Below are 21,519 nucleotides of genomic sequence, written 5' to 3' on the forward strand. Positions count from 1 at the left end.
AAGTGTTTCCCGCTAGACGGTCTGTTCACGCTGCAAGACTGCTTGGGTCAGCGTGGTCACGCCTAATTGTGGCATGGTCGCACCGCCTTTAAGCGTCGTCATGACGCTTTGAAGAACTTTTCCGCTAAATTTTCTCGCTCCAACTTATTCGTATTCAATTCCTGCATCCAACACAACATGAACAAAAATCTTTCTCAAGCATAAATCTGTGATAAATAAATAAAATTAAGATGTAAAATATTAGAAAAATATCAGGAAAAATCACGTAAATTTGACGCATGTCAGCGACCTCCACATAAGAGGACTTCTTTCATTTGTTCTCTCCCTAAATCTGCCTAGACAGTTGTTCTCCTCACGAGAAGCAGTTCACGTTCTTCTATCACAAGTAGCTTCGCAAGGACCAATCTCACACAGGCATCGACTTGATTTGCCTCCCCATCACTGTCTCAATTATCTGATGCGCCATCGAGTAAAATCTCCTCATAGTCATGGAGAAACACCACCTCGCAGAAGGACTGCATCTCCTACTAGAGTACACTTCAAACTGTTAACTTGACCAAATACGACATAGCCTCACAATCTTCCTCCTCGAAAGGCATCTCCAGATCCAAGCTTACGCCTTCAAGCCATATTGTACCTAATAATTATTCTCATCTTGTCACGAACCATACACTGCATGGTCAAAATTTCCTTCAATCATCACAGTCTGTCTTCTCATTCATTAGGGGTTGAGGAAAGGGTGAACGTCTCATAGTGAAATCTTTGATGCAAAAAAAGCATATTTCAACTCCATACCTGAAAAACTGACAACCAGATAGCTTGTGATGGTTAGTAAATTCTATGACCAAGAAGTCATAGAAAAATTCTTACTCCATAGGATAGCAAAGGAGATATGGTAGGTTGCACATGAAACTTACTCTTAGCACAAAAAATTCTTCGAAGTTATTTGAGATTGATATCAGACTACATGATCTACGACAAGAAGAATTGAGTGTTACTCAATATTTTAACACGTACGATGTTGGTCGTACTTAGACATGTATGAGGTTCTTGAAAATGTTGTGATGCTCTACCTTTTAGAAAGACTATTGAATAAAAAAAGAACTATCGAATTCATCCTTGACCTTAATAAAGATCTAGATGAAATCAGCATCAAACTTATTCCTATCATTTGGGAGGTTTTGCGAAAGTTCAAAAGGAAGATAGCAGAAAAAATTTGATAATGACGGACAGCCACACCACATCATCTATTGAAGGATCAACTTTGTACACTCACAAATTCACTTAGATAATAAGCCCAAGAAATAACGATCATGGTACGACCATTGTAAGAAACTTTGTAATTTGAAGGAAACATGTTGGAAATTACATGAAAATCTTACAAATTGGAAGCTATTTAATGGAGGATATGATAAGAAGAACCGTGCAAATGTTGTTGTCACAACCAGCAGTGCAAATGTTGTTGTCACAACCAGCAATAATGCAAAATGCAGCCCATTCAATAGGAAGCAAATTGAGGCACTGCAAAAAAATATTCAGTCGGTGTTCCAATTTTGTACAAGTACCACAATCCTCAGTCGAGCAACGTACGAGTCCGTTAGCACACCAAGGTATCTTATCACATACTTTCATTGTCCAAAACAACAAACTAAAACCTTAGATAGTCGACTCAAGTCTCAAATTATGTAACGGGAGGCATCAATAATTTCAAAAATTAGAACCCATGCAGCTGTCACTCTACATTGCAAATAGTTGACGCTTTATTCTTATCGACAACAGAAACTTGATAAGTAAAATTCACAAAGATTCTTCACCTCTACTTTGTTCTATAGCTTCCAAAATTAGCTCATAATCTACTCCCAATTAGCAAACTTACTCGTGACTTAATAAAAAGTGACTAAATTTTATTTCAGTTTTTATGATTTTCAGGTAGTGAATTTGGGGAAGGGATTGACAATACTAAGATGCATGGTGGCCTATATTTGCTCAAAGAAGATAATTTTATATAGACAAATTAACTTGTGAAGCTATATTTATGAGTCTAGTTCAAATCTGTCAGTCAAGTTTCCAATTCTAAGAATGCTTCAATTGAAACTCAAGTCATATTAAATCATTATCGCATTGGCCATCCAAATGAAAAGATGTTCTCACATTTATTTATCAATAAAAATTTCAATATATCAGTGTGGCACTTATCAGCTTGCAAAACATTCTATACATGCATACTGCAATACGAGTCTTCAAATCATTTTTCTATAATTCACAATGATATATATGAACCCTCACTAGTAAAAAAAATAAATGAGACGATAGTTTGTATCATTCATAGATGATCACACAAGAACAACATGAAAATTCTTATGAAAGAAAAATAGGAAAGTCAACATATTTCAATCATTTCATTCCATGATCTTCCTTAATTCCAAAGCAAAATTTAAATTCTTAAAAAAGATTATGTTAAGAAATATTTTACTTTCATTCTTAGTATTTATTTTCAAAGCATGGAATCATTCATATAAATTTATAAGGATATTCCTCAACAAAAGGGAGGGAAGAATAAATGCTTATTTGAGATGGCTCGTGTCATTATGTTTTTTAATTACGTGTCTATAAATTTTTTTTTGAAGAAGTCATACTCACAACCACATATCTCATCAATAGCATGCCTGGAGTCCCCAAATTTCAAATTCCTCGTAATGTACTGTAATCCAATTCACACCGCACCAAACTTGATTCCAAATCTCATTCCTTGGTTATTACTCCAATCAAAAAGGATACAAATGCTACTCTCCAAGCAATAAAAAAATATACAACTCCATGGAAATTATCTTCTTTTAGAATCAATCTTATTTTCCCAAATTTGAAATTCAAGGGGAAAACTCAAAAGAAATGTAGAGATATTCAAAACCAGATTGATAACCAAGGGCTTCACATAGTCATATGGGATTGACTTCCAAGAATTTTTGTGTTTGTTGTCAAGCTTAATATTGGTCGGGATCTTCTCTCTTGCAGTAAATCAAAATTGACCTTTATATCAACTTGATGTCAAAAATATCTTCTTGGATGGGAACCTTGATGACGAAGCCTACAAGACTATACATTTGGGCTTAAGAAAATAGATCAAACAACAGACAAATTTGTAATTTAAAGAGATCCTTATATGGCTTAAAGCAATCTCCTTGTACTTGATTTGATAGACTTGATAAAACTATGATTACAGACGGATATCATCAGTGTCAAGTTGATTATAAAACATTTGTTAAATCTAATCCTGAAGGCAAATTTGTTATTCTCATAGCATATGTAGATGATAGTATCTTGACAGGTGCTAGGGAAATTAAAGATGCTTGTAATATAATTTGCGATCAAGGGACTCTCTGATACTTTCTGGGATGGAGGTGGCCTGTTTTAAGTAGGGAATAGTCATATCTCAAAGAAAGTAGATCTTAAACATGTTAAGTGAAACTAGTGTGCCTGGGTAACACACCCATGAATCCCAAGAAAAAAATTGAACATAAGTAAAGAAATTAGTCAAGTTAACAAAGGATGATATCAAAAAACTTGTGGGTAAACTAATTTACCTATTACACAGAAGACCTTATATTGCATGATGAATCAACGTAGTAAGCTAGCACATGAATAATTCAAATGAATATCATTTAGAAGCGGTGAATAGAATTTTGAGATAATTGAATATAACTCCTGGATATGATGTGGAACTGATAAAAAATCAACCATTATGTATTGTTCAAAAGTCTAGTGCAATCTCATCAGTTTGAGAAACAAAAAGCAAATTGTTACCTCTAGAAGTCGTGCAGAGTCTAAATACCGTGGTCTTGCAATAGAAATATGTGAGAGAATGTAGTTTCAAAAGCTATTATAAGAAATAAGGATAAAACAAATGACACAATTAAGATGTTTATGACATAGTCAAGCAGCTATTAGTATACCCAAAAACCTTATGCACCATGAAAGAAGAAAACATTTCAAAATTGACCAATACTTCATCTAAAAAAAGATCAACAATGAAATTGTTCAGCTAAGTTATGTTCCAACAAGAACTGAAGATTAAGAAAAATAACACAATTAAGATGCTTAGTAACATAGTTAAACAACTATTAGTATAACCAAAAATCATGTGCACCATCAAAGAACAAAACACTTCAAGATTGACCAATACTTTACCTCAAAAAAGGTTAACAACGGAATTGTTCAACTAAGTTATGTTCCAACAAGACGTTAGATTATTGATATTCTCATCAAAATACTATGGAGGGTCAGCCATAATAAATTGAATTTCAATCTTAGTTTGTGCAATATATACAACTCAGCTTGAGGGAGAGTGTAGGAAGTAACCAAATCATGTGCAGGATTAAAAAGAAATTTATTTCCTTTACTCATAATAAATTTCAATATATGTTTTATTTTCCTTATTAGAAATTTCATATTTTCCTATTTTGGTGGAATTCCTAATATAAAGGAGTCTTATTTACTATTTTGTGGACTGGTAGGCGGCATAGACCAGCCACTCTATTATATAGTACGGTGTAATTCATTATTTTAGTGCAATAATTTTTTTTCTCAAATTTCTTCAGGATGACAGCTAGAGCTATAAACGAGCTAAGTGTGAGCGAACTCAAGCTTGGCTTATGTTCGGTTCATGTTCGACTCGTTCAAAATTGCTCGTATTTGAAATCAGCTAGTGTTCGAAATTGGCTAACAAACAGCGTGTTCGTGTTCGGCTCAATTTAAATATTCTTGTTTGAGTTTGGCTCATATTCAGTTCAAAATTGGCTTATTAAAATTAATAAAAAAAATAGATGTAGGATGTTGGATTCGAACCTGCACCAAAAAATCGACTAAGTGTAAAATACAAAGAAATCCTTGGAAGGAATATTAGAGGGTTATACAAAGTGTCTTCCCAAAAGATGACGGTGAATATCAGATTAGGGGTTTTGATCATTCAAGTAAAGTAGTTGTAATTCATAAATTGTACTACTAAAAACAAAATATAAAAAGCCAGGTCAAATTTAGTATCCATGCTTGGATAGAACTATAATTTCTACTTTTAAAATAGAAAAGATATTACAGATGCTGTTTCAGTTACAGATATTTGTATTCAGAAAGAATAGAAGCCGAAGATTAGCATGTCTTTCAAATTTTGATTAGGATGACAATATTCACCTTTTTAAAGAGTTTCAAAGCTGAGATATTTGTATTATTACAGCAGGTAACTTTAATATCGTTGTTAGTGCTAAAAATTCAAATAAAGTTGCCATGCTTTAGAAGGAAAGAAATAACAAGCTAATTGCCATGAAAAACTACATTAAAGTGTGCTCACATAAAAGCAAATAATTCACAATTTTTATAAATAAGGCATGTGATGCTTTATTATTATCAAAACCTTTTAAAAATCATTTTTATTTTTATCCTCGAGTCATGTGCAGATCGCAGCAGAAAGTACGACTAAGTACGCATGCTGAATACCATTTCCATTGCCCAGTGAATTAAGCACCAATCAAATTTTTAATATAAACATAACGATGCAATACACTTCGATACATTAAGATCCTGCAAAAAAGGTCGGGTCAAAAATTTGCAAACCTCATTATCAGATATAGCTTTGAATAAGAGCATGTTATATCAATGCGCCAAATAATAAGCATCAACAATAACCAAGACAGGAAACCTTTGGGCAAATGTAATGTTTGCAAGGCAACACCGTAAACAACATTTAAGACGAGAAAAATTTACATACCTCATTTTCAGATATAGCTCCTGAAGGGATAGGTCGATAAGGCTCGTTGATAGCATCAATTTCACGATCGTACCAATCATTTAGTGTCTAAAGGGGTGGAGAGGATCAGTACGAAGATAGAATGAAGGAAAAAACTAACCAAATAAAAAATATTGGACATTTTGCAGTTGATCCAAAGGTTGTTCCGGATTTAGTAATTTGAATCATAATTTTAGTCCTTATTTTCTGAACCAAACCATCACATGTACGGAAAAAATGGAAACAGAGGAAAAAAACACGAGAAATTTACAGACAAACAACACAATTCTTATGTAATTACATCTCTAACACCTAAAGTTTGATATTTACATTTATAAGACTGGTGTTATAAGCATATACATGAAAGGTGTATTTCACTTTCAAAAGTTAGTAATAGTAATATTTCTGATGAGATGTTAAAATATTTTTGTATACATGTAAATATCAAAACTTAGGTGTTAAATATGTACATATATAAGGATTGTCTGGCATCTATGTAAATACCCCAAAAAAACAAATAGGCTACTACCAAAGTTTTTGTCAGCCCGCCCAAAAAAGTTTTGTAGGCACCAACCAAAAGCTCTTGGCTATTGACATAAACATTGGGTGAATGCCTTGTACCCTTTGCTAGTCAAAAAGAGACGGCCAAAATGGTGAAATGCTTGTGGTGTTTGATCAGTATTAGTGCATGGCACATGCATGTGCATGTAATGGCATGAACACGTGACAACTGGTGGAAGCATAAGACACAACACTTCACGCGTTAATGAGTATAAGCTAGAAAAATATGAAGTTAAATCCACAAGTTCAGACATCACACACACATGGCGCAATTGCAAGGACGTGCATGCAACTGCCAAGAAATGTGTGTAGCATGCATGCTTTTGTCGAGATGAGTGATATTGCAAAGGAAAATGCAATTCACAAGAGATGTGCGAAGGTGTGTGCGTGTAGTTGCCAAGGGATGTCCGCAAAAATGTGAGCAAGTTTACACGTGCAGCAGTTGAGATGTGCGTGGTTGTAGAGACATGTGCTTTACTGCCAGGGCATGCATGGGTGAAGAGTTGTGATGGGTCTCTCCAATATCTAAAAACATGCGCCACATGTAAAGCGGACAAAGAGACACAGATTTGTGCATGTAGTTGAGAATTGTAGAAATGACGTGCACATTGTGGGTGGATATGTGTAATGTCGAAAAATTGGTGAGAACAATTTTTGGAAATTTGTGCCAATTTATGTGAAGCAAAGGGATGTCTGGAGAGCAAGCAAAAGGAAGTAACAAGGTGTCGCCATTTCCTCCGATTGATGAGGTGCTTTGGCTGGATGCAATCAGGCGGTGGTTGAAGAGCTGTGCACTTTCCATCTATAAGGAAAAGGTTTTTGATGTTCCTACATGCTATGAGTGATGATAAATAATACATTTGTATTGGGGACGTGTGTTATGAGCTCCCTGTAGTTCTTTCGTTAAAAAAGGTTTGAGGACATTTTTTCCTGCAAAGTTTGGGTGTTTTCTTTGTCCCTGATGTACAAGATGGTTCTAAATTGTGGGAAACCTAAAACCTAAAGAAGGGCAAGGATTGCCTAGCAGGTGAGTTGACTAGGGTGGAAGCGGGATCGTGTCCCACATGCGGGAGTTCCCGCGTAACCATCAACTCAACTGCTTTGCTTGGACCGAACCAGTCTAGGTTTTCTCCTTTCCAATGAGTCGGTCGATCGGCTAGGGCCATTCCTAGTGTTCCTCTTATTATATATTTGCATTATTGATGTTTTATGTTCAGTTTTTTGTGTGTTTTGTGTTGGGACAGCCGTTAGCGTCTCTTCATCCCTTCGAAGGCCATATTCTAGAGTCCAGGTTGTGATTCAATTGTATCTTGGCCTCTAGGTGGTGATTATCGTCTATATCACACTCCTCATCCTCCTCAAGTCTCTCCCTGATACCAGAGGAGAAATGCCCAAACCACAAAATTCAACTTTTATTAACAGGAAAAGAGGGTTATAACACACGCAAACAGTAAATAACATCACCAAACACAAACGACACAAATGGATACCTCGAGAGTGTATCCCAAGGGCGGTGAGCTTGGTGGAAAGGTGGGGTAGCAGTTGTGAGCAACGAAACAGCAGTTAGGACAGCAGGCTGCTAGGAAAAGTGGAGGGGAAAGAGCTGGATAACAAGTTGTTGCAGCAAAAACAGGGTCGACAGCGCAGGGTGAAGCGTTTGGAGATAGTTGGCGGCTAAGGGAAGTGGAGGATATAAAGTAGGGAAGATAAAATGGGAGATACAATCACCAACTCGGAGCAGGATATAGTCGGAGAACAAACACCTCATCGGATATAGCCCTAGAACAGAGAAAATTATTCCACACAGAAAACCTGAAATCAACTCACAGCAAAAACTACCCTAACTCTCTGAAAATAGCAATATATAGACTCCCATTGATGAAGGAAATAAAAGAACGAAAGAAGGAAACTTCCTACACAAAAGGAAGAGGTGGGGAGGTAAGAAAATCCAGAAATAGTCATTAAAATACTTCCATACGAAGAAACAGAACTTGAAGGCGATCAGAGGCGTTGGAAGCCGCTCGCCTTGTAAGGAGGCTCGCCCGAGCCGCTCGGCTTGGGAACGCCCTGGACCGGTCTCCAATTGGACAGTTTGGGATCCGTTCGTTGCTCCCGCTCGTGCAGGAGCCTTCTCACACCCGCGTACCATCCATTCGGGTTTCTTCGCATTTGTGTCGGTCTCCTAGGGTTGGGGGAGCTTCAACCTAATTCGTCGAAGCTTTTGTCGACGCATGAACGGAGAGGGAGTTGTTGTAATCTTTCAAGGTGGATGGATCGTCAACTGTAGTCCTAGTAAGTCGAGCCAATAAGTATTGTCGTTCCAAAGCACATTCTAGTAAAATAGGTATCCGTCCATCTTTGGCACGCCATTTGCTGGAACTGTAGAAAGACGAATGTTCTCACGGCTCAGTTATCGAGCCAATTAAGTTGTAAACCGCTTCTTCCACACTTAGTTGATTGAGTGCATTTGATGAATTAGTATGTAAGGAGAAGTCAAATTTGGGGTTAAATTTGTGACAAGTTGCACCCCTCTCACTAGCACCCACTAAGGTGAGACATTTTTGGTGATAGGATCTGCCACCTGGATCCCATTAAAGAATTTTGTTCTCCATCAAGCTTCTCGAGCCCAGTACAAAGCTAAGGTTCATCTCTCCTGTCTGTTCATCTGACAAGGGGTACCATACGGCATAGAAAATAACCTCTGAATAATTCCATGTGATATTTTAGACATGGCCCAAAATAACTTCTCTTAGGACATGTTGACCTTCTTCCATATGGGTAGCTGGGGAGGGGTTTATAAATCTGAAATATCTGCATTTCTCTTATCTGTTGTGACTCTGTATGTAATGTTGGTTCCTCAAACTCATAACCCTTGTAGCATCTAAGGTTGGTTCTGTTGATGTTCCTCTCAAAATCTGCAAAATGTTGGATCAAGGCATCATAATCTCAGGCTCTGTTGGGCTATCTATTACCTCGGAGTTACTACCTTCTAAAGCAGTGTATGTTATCTCAACTGGAATCTATATCTTGGTGTCAACTGGATTTGGTGGCGTCTCTTCCTCGTTGGCAGAAAAAAGAGAATCGTCTCTGAAGTCTGTATCTTCTTCTTGATCACCATTAATATCTTTAACTGGAAGTGGGTTCTCCTCGTTTATGTCATCACTGTTTTTAGTGCTTGTGGTATCTTTACCCAACTTTTCAAAGACGCCTTGCTCGGTGAAGTAGATCACTCCCTTGGTCGTGCATTCTACCTCAACATGTCCAAATCTATGGCACTTGCCACATTTTCTGACTGTGACAGACTTGCAGATTGGTTTCACTAGATAGTAGCAAGGGGGGTTGCTTGGTGTTGTGGTCCCTTAATGTCGGAAGCTAGAGTCTGCAACTTCTGGCAGTCGTAGGAACTGGCGTTGTGTTTCCCGCTTCAACTTCATATCTTCTCGTTCCTTCCTTTGACCTTTCAAATCACAGTCGAGGGTAGTCTCCTATTGGATTTTATCTTCAATGTCTATAATTCACCGCCGAACTAGGCAAACCTCTCACCGTATCTCCTCCCGGGTTGGCCCGAGCATGTATCTCATTAGTGGCATGGCTAAGGTTTGGGGTTGGGAGGTGAAAGATGGTGCAAGAAACTAATTGAAGGTGTATAAAATTTGATTCAGGATTGCTAATTCTGAAAATCAGGAAAGAGAATTTAGGGTTTGGTTTTAGAATGGATGGTTCAGGGTACGAAAGAAATTTTCCGATGGGGGGTAAAACGGGCGCTGAGAAACCCTAGGATATGACTAGGGTTGGGCTAGCTCTGATACCAAATAATACCGTAGATGAAATGCCCAAACCACAAAATTCAACTTTTATTAATGGGAAAAGAGGGTTACAACACACAAATTGGAAATAATATCACCAAAACACAAACAAACACCTCGAGAGTGTATCCCAAGGGCAGTGAAAGTTGGTGGGAAGGTGGGGTAGCAGCTGGGAGCAGCAAGACTGCAATTGGGATGGCTGGCTGCTAGTAAATAAAAATGGAGGGGAAAGAGCTAGACAGCAAGTTACTGCAGCAGAAACGGGGTCGGCAGCGCAGGGGGAAGCGTTTGAAAATAGTCGGCATCTAAGGGAGGTAGAGGAGACGGAGTAGGGAAGAAAAAGAGGAGATACAATCACCACATTGGAGTGGGATATAATCGGAGCATCAACACCTCCTCGGATACAACCCTAGAATAGGGAAAACGATTCCACGCCAAAAATCTGAAATCAACTCACAGCAAAAACTACCCTAACTCTCTGAAAACAACAATATATAAACTCCCATTGTGGAAGGAAAGGAAGAAACTAAAGAAAGAAACTTCCTACAAAAAAGGTAGAGGTGGGGAGGTAAGAAAATACAAAGAGCCATTAAAATACTTCCATACGAAGAAGAGGAACTAGAAGGCAGACAAAGGAGTGGGAGGCCGCTTGCCTCTTTAGGAGGCTCGCCGGCCACTCAACTCTGGAACCCTCTCGACCAGTCTCAAATTGGACCGGTTGGAACCTTCCCGCACCCACCTCCCGTCCACGAGGGGTTCTACGCAACCGCATCACTCCCGGAAACCCTCCATTGTTACAGCGGCCCCCGAACAACCGCACATTGTTGTTTTCCCAATAGTTTTTCAATTACAGCCACCTGTCATTGTTGAAACCACCCCGAAAAGCCATCCTCTTGTTGTTCTGTAGTCCACCGCATCCCCCATTCTTGCCACCGACATTCCCGTCCTTGTAGCCGCCCAAACACAGTCGTTCCCGACTATTTTTTACTGTTCCAGCCTCCCAGTCATCTGTTCCTCCCATTCCAGCTTACTATCATTGCAACAACTCTTCCCTTTCGTTGTCATTGTCATCCTCCCCTGCAGCCGCAACCCAAGCCAACCCTTCTCAGTCATTTTTCCGCTGTCCAAAGTCCTTTTCCTTGCTACCACCGCCCAGGATAGCAACAACACTTTTTGGTTCTGCGGCTTCACACCTCCTCCTCGCGGTTACCAACACAGCTGTGTTATCGCCACGACTTCTATCCCTTCACACCCTCTTTACTACTTTTCCAGAGGATCAAACCCTCGCCAATCATCACCGCCATCTTGAGATCCACCATAGCTTGATTTTGTTGTGTCGTATTTGTTGCTATTTCTATTTCCGTTTGTGAGATTGTTTTTCTCTGCTTTGAATTCAATAATAATATTTAATTTTCCTATTGTTGTTTGAGTTAACTCCAACATCATCAATTTTACTAAATTAAGCAAATGAAAAAAAAAAATTGATGAAACATAGGACATGGGACGCATTCCATTCTCCACAACTCCAATTACGTCTCCATTTAATAGCATAGCTTCTGTAAGAAACTATAGTAAAGGGTCGGAGAATGCACCACTATAGAATATAGATGGCACCTTTTATTGGAATATGGTCGGTAAGCAAACATAATAAAATTAAGGGATTGCGCCTAGCAATTGACTAGACCAAAATACAACTAGGCAATGATGCAACATAAGTTATTGTAGTCTTTAATGAGTCAGAAGCCCTCAATTAATACCACATATAAGTGAAAATTTCCAGGAAAATAATTTAGTTGGAAGAAGCAATAGATAAAAGTTGTGAGTTTTAAAAAATCTTGGATCAAATGAAAATATCAGGCAAACACTATGACCAACTGCAAACAGACTAAGGCAGTGTTTGGCTGCAACTTACATTTACGTTAAAAAGGATTTATCAAATCAAGTAAATCCGATGAATCTGGATTTATCAAATCCAGTGTACGGCGGAGATGGAGCTTGTGAGCTACGACCGTCTCGCAATCGGACTTAGTAAATTAGGATTTATGTCACAAAAAAGACGGAACATGAGAACAAAAAGAAGAAAAGTGAAAATTCAATTTAATGGAGTATTGGATTTAATTTTCATATTTTAGGTGTTTAGCTAGATTTAAGTTAAATCCATGGCTAAAGTCCATTAATAGTATGTTACCAAATACCTCCTAGAGAAGCATATTATCGTGATCGAAAGTAAGAAAAATGGTGCACAACTATCCCAAAGAGTTCTTACCTGTGTATAACCTGTAAGAAATGGCCCAGACATAATCATGCAAACAATGGACTTGGCTACATCCTCAATATTCCAATTAAAATTTCCTGAAAAGAAACGACATAAGACCACAAAATGTAGTTACATTAAACTCCAAAATTTTTTTAGAAAAAGAAAAACTTTAAAGAACAAAATGCATCTGAGTTAGTGGTGACAGTATATCTCAACTCATTCATATAATTCTTTAACAGAAATATACAATCAATAGATTGCAATCTGATTTCTAGATTCCAGGCTTCTTATTGAAAGATTGTTACTCAACATTACCAAATCTCCTATCTCAGATAGCATGAATTTTTCATGAGCATTGGATAAATATGATTGGCAATATGTATACAACAACAACAACAACAACAAAGCCTTAATCCCACTACGTGGGGTCGGCTACATGAATCCTTTTTCTCCATTGCGTCCTATTTAGTGTCATATTTTCATTTAGTTCTAGTAAATTAAGATCATTTTTAATACAATAAGCCCAAGTCTTCCTAGGTCTACCTCTGCTTTTCTTAACACAAGTCGAATTTAAAACATCTACTCTCCTAATCGGATCATCTAATGGTCGACGTTTAATATGACCAAACCATCTAAGACGACTTTCTCTAATTTTTGTCTGTCACAAGAGCAACACCAACTCTATCACGAATATATTCATTCCGCATTTTGTCTCTAAGTGTAAAGCCACTCATCCACCTAATCATTCTCATCTCGGCAACACTTAACTTATTATTATGCTTCTCTTTTAAAGGCCAACATTCAGCGCCATAGAGCATTGCAGGTCTCACCACCATCTTATAAAATTTTCCTTTCAGTCTTAGCGGTACTTTTCTATCACACAAAAGGCCCGAAGCATTCCTCCACTTCAACCAACCAACTTGAATTCTACTATTAACATCCCCATCTATATCACCATCGCTTTGGACAACGGACCCAAGATATCTAAATCGTTCACACCTTTTAATAATTTGATCACCCAAAGTCACACTTCTGTCACTAGAGCTATTACTACTAAAATTACATTCCATGTATTCAGTTTTAGTTCTACTTAAACGAAGGCCTTTAGACTCCAATGTAGACCTCCATAATTCAAGTTTTTCCTGGGCTTTTTCTCTCGTTTTATCCACGAGAAGAATATCATCAGCAAAAAGCATACACCAAGGTACATCCTCCTGTAAATATCCAGTAAGACAATCCATAACTAAAGCAAAAAGATATGGGCTTAAAGTCGATCCCTGATGTAAACCAACAGAAATAGGAAAATATTTTGTCAATCCTCCTTCAGTTTGAACACAAGTAACAGCACTAGTATACATATCTTTAATGAGTTGAATATAAGTCATATCAACACATTTCTTCTCGAGAACTCTCCAAAGGATATCTCTTGGAACCTTATCGTAAGCTTTTTCTAAATCAATAAAAATCAAAATATAATTTGGAAAATTATGAGGATAATCTTAGTAGGTTTCCTTTGGCCAGACAAGTCTATGAAAAATATTATGATCTTTCGAATTGTTTTGTACATTTCTATATTTAATCAAATATATAAACCTTGTGATAATTTATGTAAATTATACACTTATTGAAATTTGACAAAATCAGTTCCACATTGTGCATAAAAATCATATTTACTTACTTATGTATAACACTTCTAATTATTGGAAGTATTATCCTATGTTAATTATATTCTAAGAGACAAATATGTAAGCAACAGTGACAGTAAAGCATATATGCACCTTCATATTTGACAAATATTATAAAGCAATTTGTACTTGAATGCATCATATCATGAGAATGCATCTGTTAACATCTATTATTGTAAGCATATTTATTATTGTAAGTTGCTGGAATGTCTAAACATGCCACTAATCTGGATTCTGGAATCCATGGATTATTTCCAAAGATAAAAACCAGTACCCATGGATTCATGACTAAAAAATCAGGATACCACATATTCATGTCAGAAAAAAATCAAAATCATACGAATTCATGCTAAGAAAGAAAATCTAGAAGATAATTTAAAAGTATATATTTAATTGTATAGCCATATTTAATTTTTTATTTCATTTATAGATCAGCCTATTTAGTATCTCGATTGCGAAGCCGTTGACAAAGAAACTGAAGAATGATAACTTTTAGTGAGGGAAAAGCAACCCAAACGTTCGAGAAGTTAAATATAGTCATGACGAGTGTACGATTGTTGGTGTCATGTGATTTCAGCCAATCTTTCATTATAAAGATGGATGCTTTAGGCTATAAATTAGCTGCACTCCTCATACAGTATCAACAATTCATCACATATTTCACTCAAATGTTGATTGCAAAAGGCTAACTTAAATTATTTTATGAATGGAAGCCATACAACTTAATCCAACAGCATTTTTTTTTCCATCTTGAAAATAATTTGTATTTTTGGGAGTGAGATAATGTTAGACTGGCACCAAAGAGTAATTTAGACTTTTATTATTTTTTTTTAGAAAAAGCCCGAGGGTAAATATATTAATACAAAAAAGATACAAAAAATGTTGTATGAGAGGAACTGAAAGAATGTTCAACTCATACAATACAACACATACAATACCCAGATAAAGGAAAGAAACAAAAAGGTTGAAAACCAAAAAGGCACAAAATGGCACAAAAGTGTTAGGGACGTCCCACTTTAGTCCTCCTGCCTCTAGTTCTCGGAAGTGAGTCGGCTAACAAATCGGTAAGGTGTGTACAATTGCCCGTAGTAACCAAAGTATCATCCATCTTTCATGAGCTCAAGTAGATCTTCATTCTTCTTCTTCCTCCTCGATGTATAGACTTGTCATTCCTCATCCGATGATTGACTCATTTGATCAGTAAATTCCAAAGGTGGTTGGATAGGTGTAGGTCGTTGCACGTCTTGATCCCCATGAGCCTGAGTAATATAAACATCTTTCTGAACTTGATGAGGCGGTTGTTAAGCAGTAAAAGTATTTCCACCAGTATTATCAGTGATAGGTTCTAGGACAGGCGGGGTCTGAAGAAACTCCCTCTCCCCACGACAGGAGGTTCCAAAGACGATGGAGCTACAATTGGGGATTGAATGGTTGTCATATTGCCTATCTGATCAGGAGGAGATGGAATCACAGTCTCTAGCGGAGCAGTTTGTTTTTTTGGTCTGAGTTGTGGGTGTAGATGGTGACATTGAGAATTGGAGTGTCCGAACATACGACAGTTCGAACAATACGACGGAAAAGGTTCAATCTCTACCTTCTGTCAATATCCATGGTGTTGTGTGCCCAACCAGATTTCCTCAGAAGCGGATGAAGTGATGTCTCTTTCAACAAGTATTGTGGCTTCAGAAGGACGGGATAAATTAAAAGTAGGAATGTCCGTCTTGAGTGGCTTCTCATAAACTGAGGCAATAAAGTACAATACTTTTTGAGAAAAATAATAAAATTTCAGACCAGGGAGACGAATCCAAACCGAAATGATTGGCGGATCTGTCTGTGGGTCAAAATCCACAGACCATTTCAGAATCTTCATTGTTCTGTTATCAATCCATATTATCCCTCTAGCAAATAAGCGAATGTAATCTTCTTCGTTGCTAATTTGAATAAAAATGTGTATCCCATCTAATAATCCAATTTTCCATTCTCCAACAAGATGCATAAGTTCAAATTCTTTGCGAATGAGCTCCATTTTAAGATGACCATATAGGAATTTCCCAACCAAATTCAGACGATGGGAGTAAGCAAGTTGAATACTTTCAGCTTCTGTAAAAAAGATGGCAAGCTTCCCATTCTTCCTACCGGGTTTCTTGATGTCCTCCGCCCACTCAAACGAATGAGGGAAAGATGATGATTTTGGTGTGTCTAAAGCGTGGACACCGACAAGGGCAGCTGCATATGATTTGTCTGAAGTCATCCTCAAAGATAGGTGCGACGTTTAGAGAAGAAAGCAAACAAAGGAAAAAAAATGCGGTGAAATAGTCAAACGACGCGGTGAGACCGAGCACCAATTGCGATCGCTATCACGCGAGGTTGAGTCGTACGCGAGCGACAAGACGGGCCGCAGAGGAGCAGAATCGAGCGCAGAACGAGAGATGAAGAGCGCGAAGATGCCGAGAGGAAACACGCGAGCGAGAGAGAGAGAGAGAGAGAGAGAGAAAGCGAAGCCATAAACTGTTGCTAGGGGTTGCCCACGGGCGGAAACGAGCGAGGACGACGCCATCGATGCACAAGATCTTTGTCCTCAAGATAGAAAATATAAAACGGTTGTGGATCAAGTTGTAATGCTCCTGCGTGACAACATAATCTGATAATATTTTCTATTTAACCAGAAATTCATTGTCCCTCATGAGTTCAAAATACAATCTTGTGCTCATCTTTCAGCTGCATCCGAATCTGATAGAATTCCAACTTCAAGTCAATCTTGGGGAATACCAAAGCCCCAAACAACAGCTCCAGCACCCATTCGTTAACAAGATGGGAAATTGGTCAAGTATTGATTCCTCATTCACTGCCAGAAATTACTATTGCTTTGTATAACTAGAACTTATTATGCTTAGGGTTAGGTATGCTATGAGATTATTGTCTTGAAGAGAGATCGCCTACCCCTCAAATTATAGGTGCTTATTTTTATGTATTCGGGTTGTGTTGTTTTGTGTTATTGAAGAAAAATATTTTTTTGCCCTAATTTCTATGGAAATTCATATATGTTTCTATCAAATATTTAATAGGAGCCAGAGGAGTTTTCCACAGAAATTAGGGCAAACCAAATTATTTTATTAAAATAACACCAAAAAATACAACTCAAATACATAAAAATAAGCACCTACAATTCGAGATGTAGATAATCTCTCCCAAATCCTAACCCTAAATCTATAATTAGAGAGATAGACTATCTCTCTCAAGCCCAAACCTTGAAAATCTAGACAACAATCACATATGCATAACCCTAACAATAATAAGCACTACCTATACCAAACAATGATAACTAATAAAACATTAAATTGTCCTTGGACGTAAATCTAGTATTACTCTCCTCCCAAAAAGACGCTTGTCCTCAAGATAGAAAACATAAAACGGTTGTGGATCAAGTTGTAATGCTCCCGCGTGACAACATAATCTGATAATATTTTCTATTTAACCAGAAATTCATTGTCCCTCATGAGTTCAAAATACAATCTTGTGCTCATCTTTCAGCCGCATCCGAATCTGATAGAATTCCAACTTCAAGTCAATCTTGGGGAATACCAAAGCCCCAAACAACACGTCCAGCGCCCATTCGTTAACAAGATAGGAAATTGGTCAAGTATTGATTCCTCATTCACTGCTTGATAATCCACAAAAAAATGCTAACTCTCATCCTTCTTCTTCCCAAGCAAGACTACGCTAGAGCAGGGGCTCATACTAAGTTGTATGATCCCAACCTGGCGAACTCCAATATCTCTCGGATAAATCTCTCAATCTCGTCCTTTTATACTTGACCATAAGTGTATGGGCGCACATTGATGAGACAAACCCCTAATCTCAAAACTATAGCATTCTTGTGTTCACTCTAAGGCGGTAATCTGTATGGCAACTGAAAACTTATACCAATTGTTTGAGAAGTAGTTGGATTAGTGTCGGAATCTCTACTAACTCCATATCAGTGTTTCTTCCCTTCTTCCATAAATCTAGCACAACCAATAATCAACTCATTTGTCTCCATATGCTCCTGAAACGCCTTTCTCCTTGAAGGGTACCACAGCATGACACGGTTGAATGTATCCCTCTGACAAGGTCTTACCCAACTTGTTTCCCCGTTTCAGGCTGAAATCCTTTGAATCAAATTACTCCGACCACGAATCGCACAATGTCCCGTTCTGCCTATTGTCACTTGTTCCAAACCTCTAGTATCACCCAATATTGGAGAATAAGGTCATCGATGCACTATCAAGGAAGGTGGAGGCACCCCAGCTGACAGCTTTATAGTACCCATGATCTTAAATTTGGAAGCCTTGAGGCAGAAGAGTGAACGGGATGAGAGCTTGAGAAAGTTCAAGGCAAAGTAGCTACAAGATTCGGATAGTCATCCAGGATATGCATTGAGAGGACAACAGCTACTATACCAGTGACAATTTGTGATACCGAGAGCATAGAGGTATATACCCAAAGAGTTGTAGGAGTTTTGCAATGGTACAATTGGGGGGCACTCGGAGGAATAGAAGAAATACAATCGAATGTCGGCAGAGCAATATTATGTGGGGATGTGTAGAGATGTATAGGACATGGTGGCAAGATATGATGTGTGCCAACAACACGTGTATTATGGTACCAGGAGAGTTAGTGCAACCCCTAGCTTTACCTAAGAAGGTCTAGGATGAGGTGACAATGAATTTTATGAAGGTTTTTCCATGAACAGAAGGATTTGTTGTGATAAAGGTGGTAGTGGATCACAGAGTAAGTATGCACACTTCTTTCCAAAGTGATACCCTTACACTGTTGTCTTAGTCACTATTGTGTATATACGAAAAATAATTCGTTTGCATAGTGTTCCAAAATCTATTGCATTAGATAGGGATAAGGAATTCCTCAGACATTTCTGGAATAAACTGTTCAGATTACAATGGACAATCCTAAAAATAAGTACAACATATCATCCTTAGCATATGACAATACAGAGGTAGTCAACGGAAATGTGGAGACATGCCTGTAGTTTTTTATATCATATATGCCAAAATTTTGGATAAGATGGATTGTTTGGGTTGAGTGTTGGTACAACACTTCATACCCTATTGCTGCACATTTCACTCCTTTCATGATTTTGTATGGGCAAGGTCCACCTCACCTAATAAAATATAGGAAAAAACTACAATATCCAGTGTAGACCATTACTTGAAGGAAAGGGGTAGGATATTGACAGAGCTCAAGGGACATCAACTGAGAGACCAACAATCATGAAAAGTAAGGCTAACGGACATAGGAGTGAGGTACAATTTGAGCTCGAGGACATGATTTATATGAAGTTGAAATATTACCAACATAAGACAGGCTAGGAAGAGGAGCGAGAAGCTTTCTCTGCAATATATTGAATCCTATGAGATTGTGGAACGCATTAGGGCAGTAGCATACCATCTATTTATCACCATCATCATCATTGCATCTAATATTTCATGTAACACAGCTAAGGCATGCTATCGGAGACCACACATCCTTCTCTTCACTATCTCAGATGCTGACAAAAGACATGAAGGTGGTTTTAGAACCTTTGGTGAAAATCAAAATATTTTATGCCAAAGTGAAAATCAAAATCCCATGAATTGACATGACAAGGATTCATGTCAACAAAAAAAATCAAGATCCCATGAATTTATGCTAAAAGAAAAAATTCAGAACCCATTTTTTAAATTTATATTTATTTGTACTGTTACGAATATTTTCTTATAACATGTCTAGATTAGTCTATATATTTCATTGCATTAAATACTTTATAAAACAAGAAAGAATTATTTTCAAATAAATAAACTAATATATGTATTTTTAGTGAATCTTGCAATATATGCCAGAACACGGTAAAATCTAGGTTTCATAAGCAAAATGCACATGGTAAGACGTCGGCTTCATCAATATACGACTCCAGCCCAAGATTATGAAGTAAGATCACTGGTTTGCTTTTCCCTACTTCCTAGAAAAGAGGAAATATACTCTTGTAAAGGCTTCTGCTGCAAACCACAATAAATTATTGCAAACATGAAGAAAGTGAAGACTTGCAACATAATGTTTCACCAAATGGTGACGTGACAAGACAAAAATGTAACTCAATACTAAGTTTCAGCCAAGAGAATACAAAAAAACTTATAGCTTTACTTCATATATAACAACGTGTCAATTTCAGTAATACGATTCTAGATGAGCTTTGGTTATGGTTATCTGAGTATGAAACTAAAAAAATACAAAAAATATTTCAAGTTAGAGGATTATCTATAATTTGTGAATCCCAACTGATATTGCTAAACTGATACAACTAATAAAGAAAATCCCCCAATTGGACGAGCATATACATAACACGAAGTAAAAGGAAAAATACCAGAAGCAGCAGCCCCACAGACCACTCCCCACACCAACGGAGGCCAAGTGACAGGTTTTGTAAGTTGAAGACGGATCTTCCATTTGTCCTGAAGTATAACACAGAAAATGGTTCAACGTTCTCATGCATAAACTAGATCATGTTTCAAAAACAAAGTGAAAAACTGATTAATGATAGAATTCTTAAATCTACCATGCAGGACTTGAAGCACAGTTGCAAAATACTAATAAGGTATACGGAAACGAGTTAAATGTTATTGGGAATCTAGGATTAAAGGTCTCGCTACCATCAATGGTGTTAAATATAATTATTTAAATGATACTGTCTTTAGTGAGCTTCTGCGAGTGATGAGTAGATATTGAGTCAATAAGGTGTAACATTTACAGTGGTCTAAGGGTGTCCCCACTATCACTACAATCTTTAAAAGAGGGCACATAAATTTCAACCTAGTTTAACTCCTGTAACCTATTTGGCTTAAAAGCCTGAAGTGCACAGGGGGCAGTTGATGTATGGCTTCTTACATTTTGTTATTGAAATTAAACATCTTCCACCATGGCAATTAAAGAAATTAATCAGCGAGGTAGATAAAGATGATGCATTAAAGAGAATCAAAAAGGCAAGCAACGGCTAGTCAGGAAGTTTGCAAAGGTATGTTGAACTTTTAATGGCAAGTTATACACGCTCTAAAACTAAATATGATACATCATCGTGTGAATATAGCAATGCACTTCTTCAAATATCATGTGCATTTGTATGTAATTTTTACAGGATAATAGGAAGTTAATCTTCTTATATATTTAGGAGAAAATAGTGTTGAGAAATTAGGGCGAATAAAAAACATGAATCGACACAAAACCAGAAGAACACAAATTTAACGAGGTTCGGCGAAGATGTCTACGTCATCGGAAGCAGAGCAGCGAATTTCACTATTTCATAGGGGTCCAATACATATCCATAAGGTTACAAATCATATATATAGATAAAACCCACAGATAAAATTACTAACATGCTCTCGCACCACACCCCCCCACCACACC

At 37.4% G+C, this 21,519-nt stretch overlaps 1 protein-coding gene across 1 annotated transcript in view; it reads right to left on the reverse strand.

Annotated features, from left to right (window-relative positions):
• Positions 1–21,519, reverse strand: part of LOC110023188 (chlorophyll synthase, chloroplastic) — a 54,976-nt gene that overhangs the window by 19,187 nt on the left and 14,270 nt on the right. Inside the window, exons 4-6 of the mRNA XM_020722467.1 lie at positions 20,483–20,570; positions 12,410–12,495; positions 5,759–5,845 (exon numbers count right to left, since the gene is read on the reverse strand). Of these exons, the coding sequence (XP_020578126.1) occupies positions 5,759–5,845; positions 12,410–12,495; positions 20,483–20,570 (261 nt within the window). The remainder of the gene's footprint in view (positions 1–5,758; positions 5,846–12,409; positions 12,496–20,482; positions 20,571–21,519) is intronic.

Source organism: Phalaenopsis equestris, unplaced genomic scaffold (assembly GCF_001263595.1).
Source record: "Phalaenopsis equestris unplaced genomic scaffold, ASM126359v1 Scaffold000223, whole genome shotgun sequence".
NCBI lineage: Eukaryota > Viridiplantae > Streptophyta > Magnoliopsida > Asparagales > Orchidaceae > Phalaenopsis > Phalaenopsis equestris.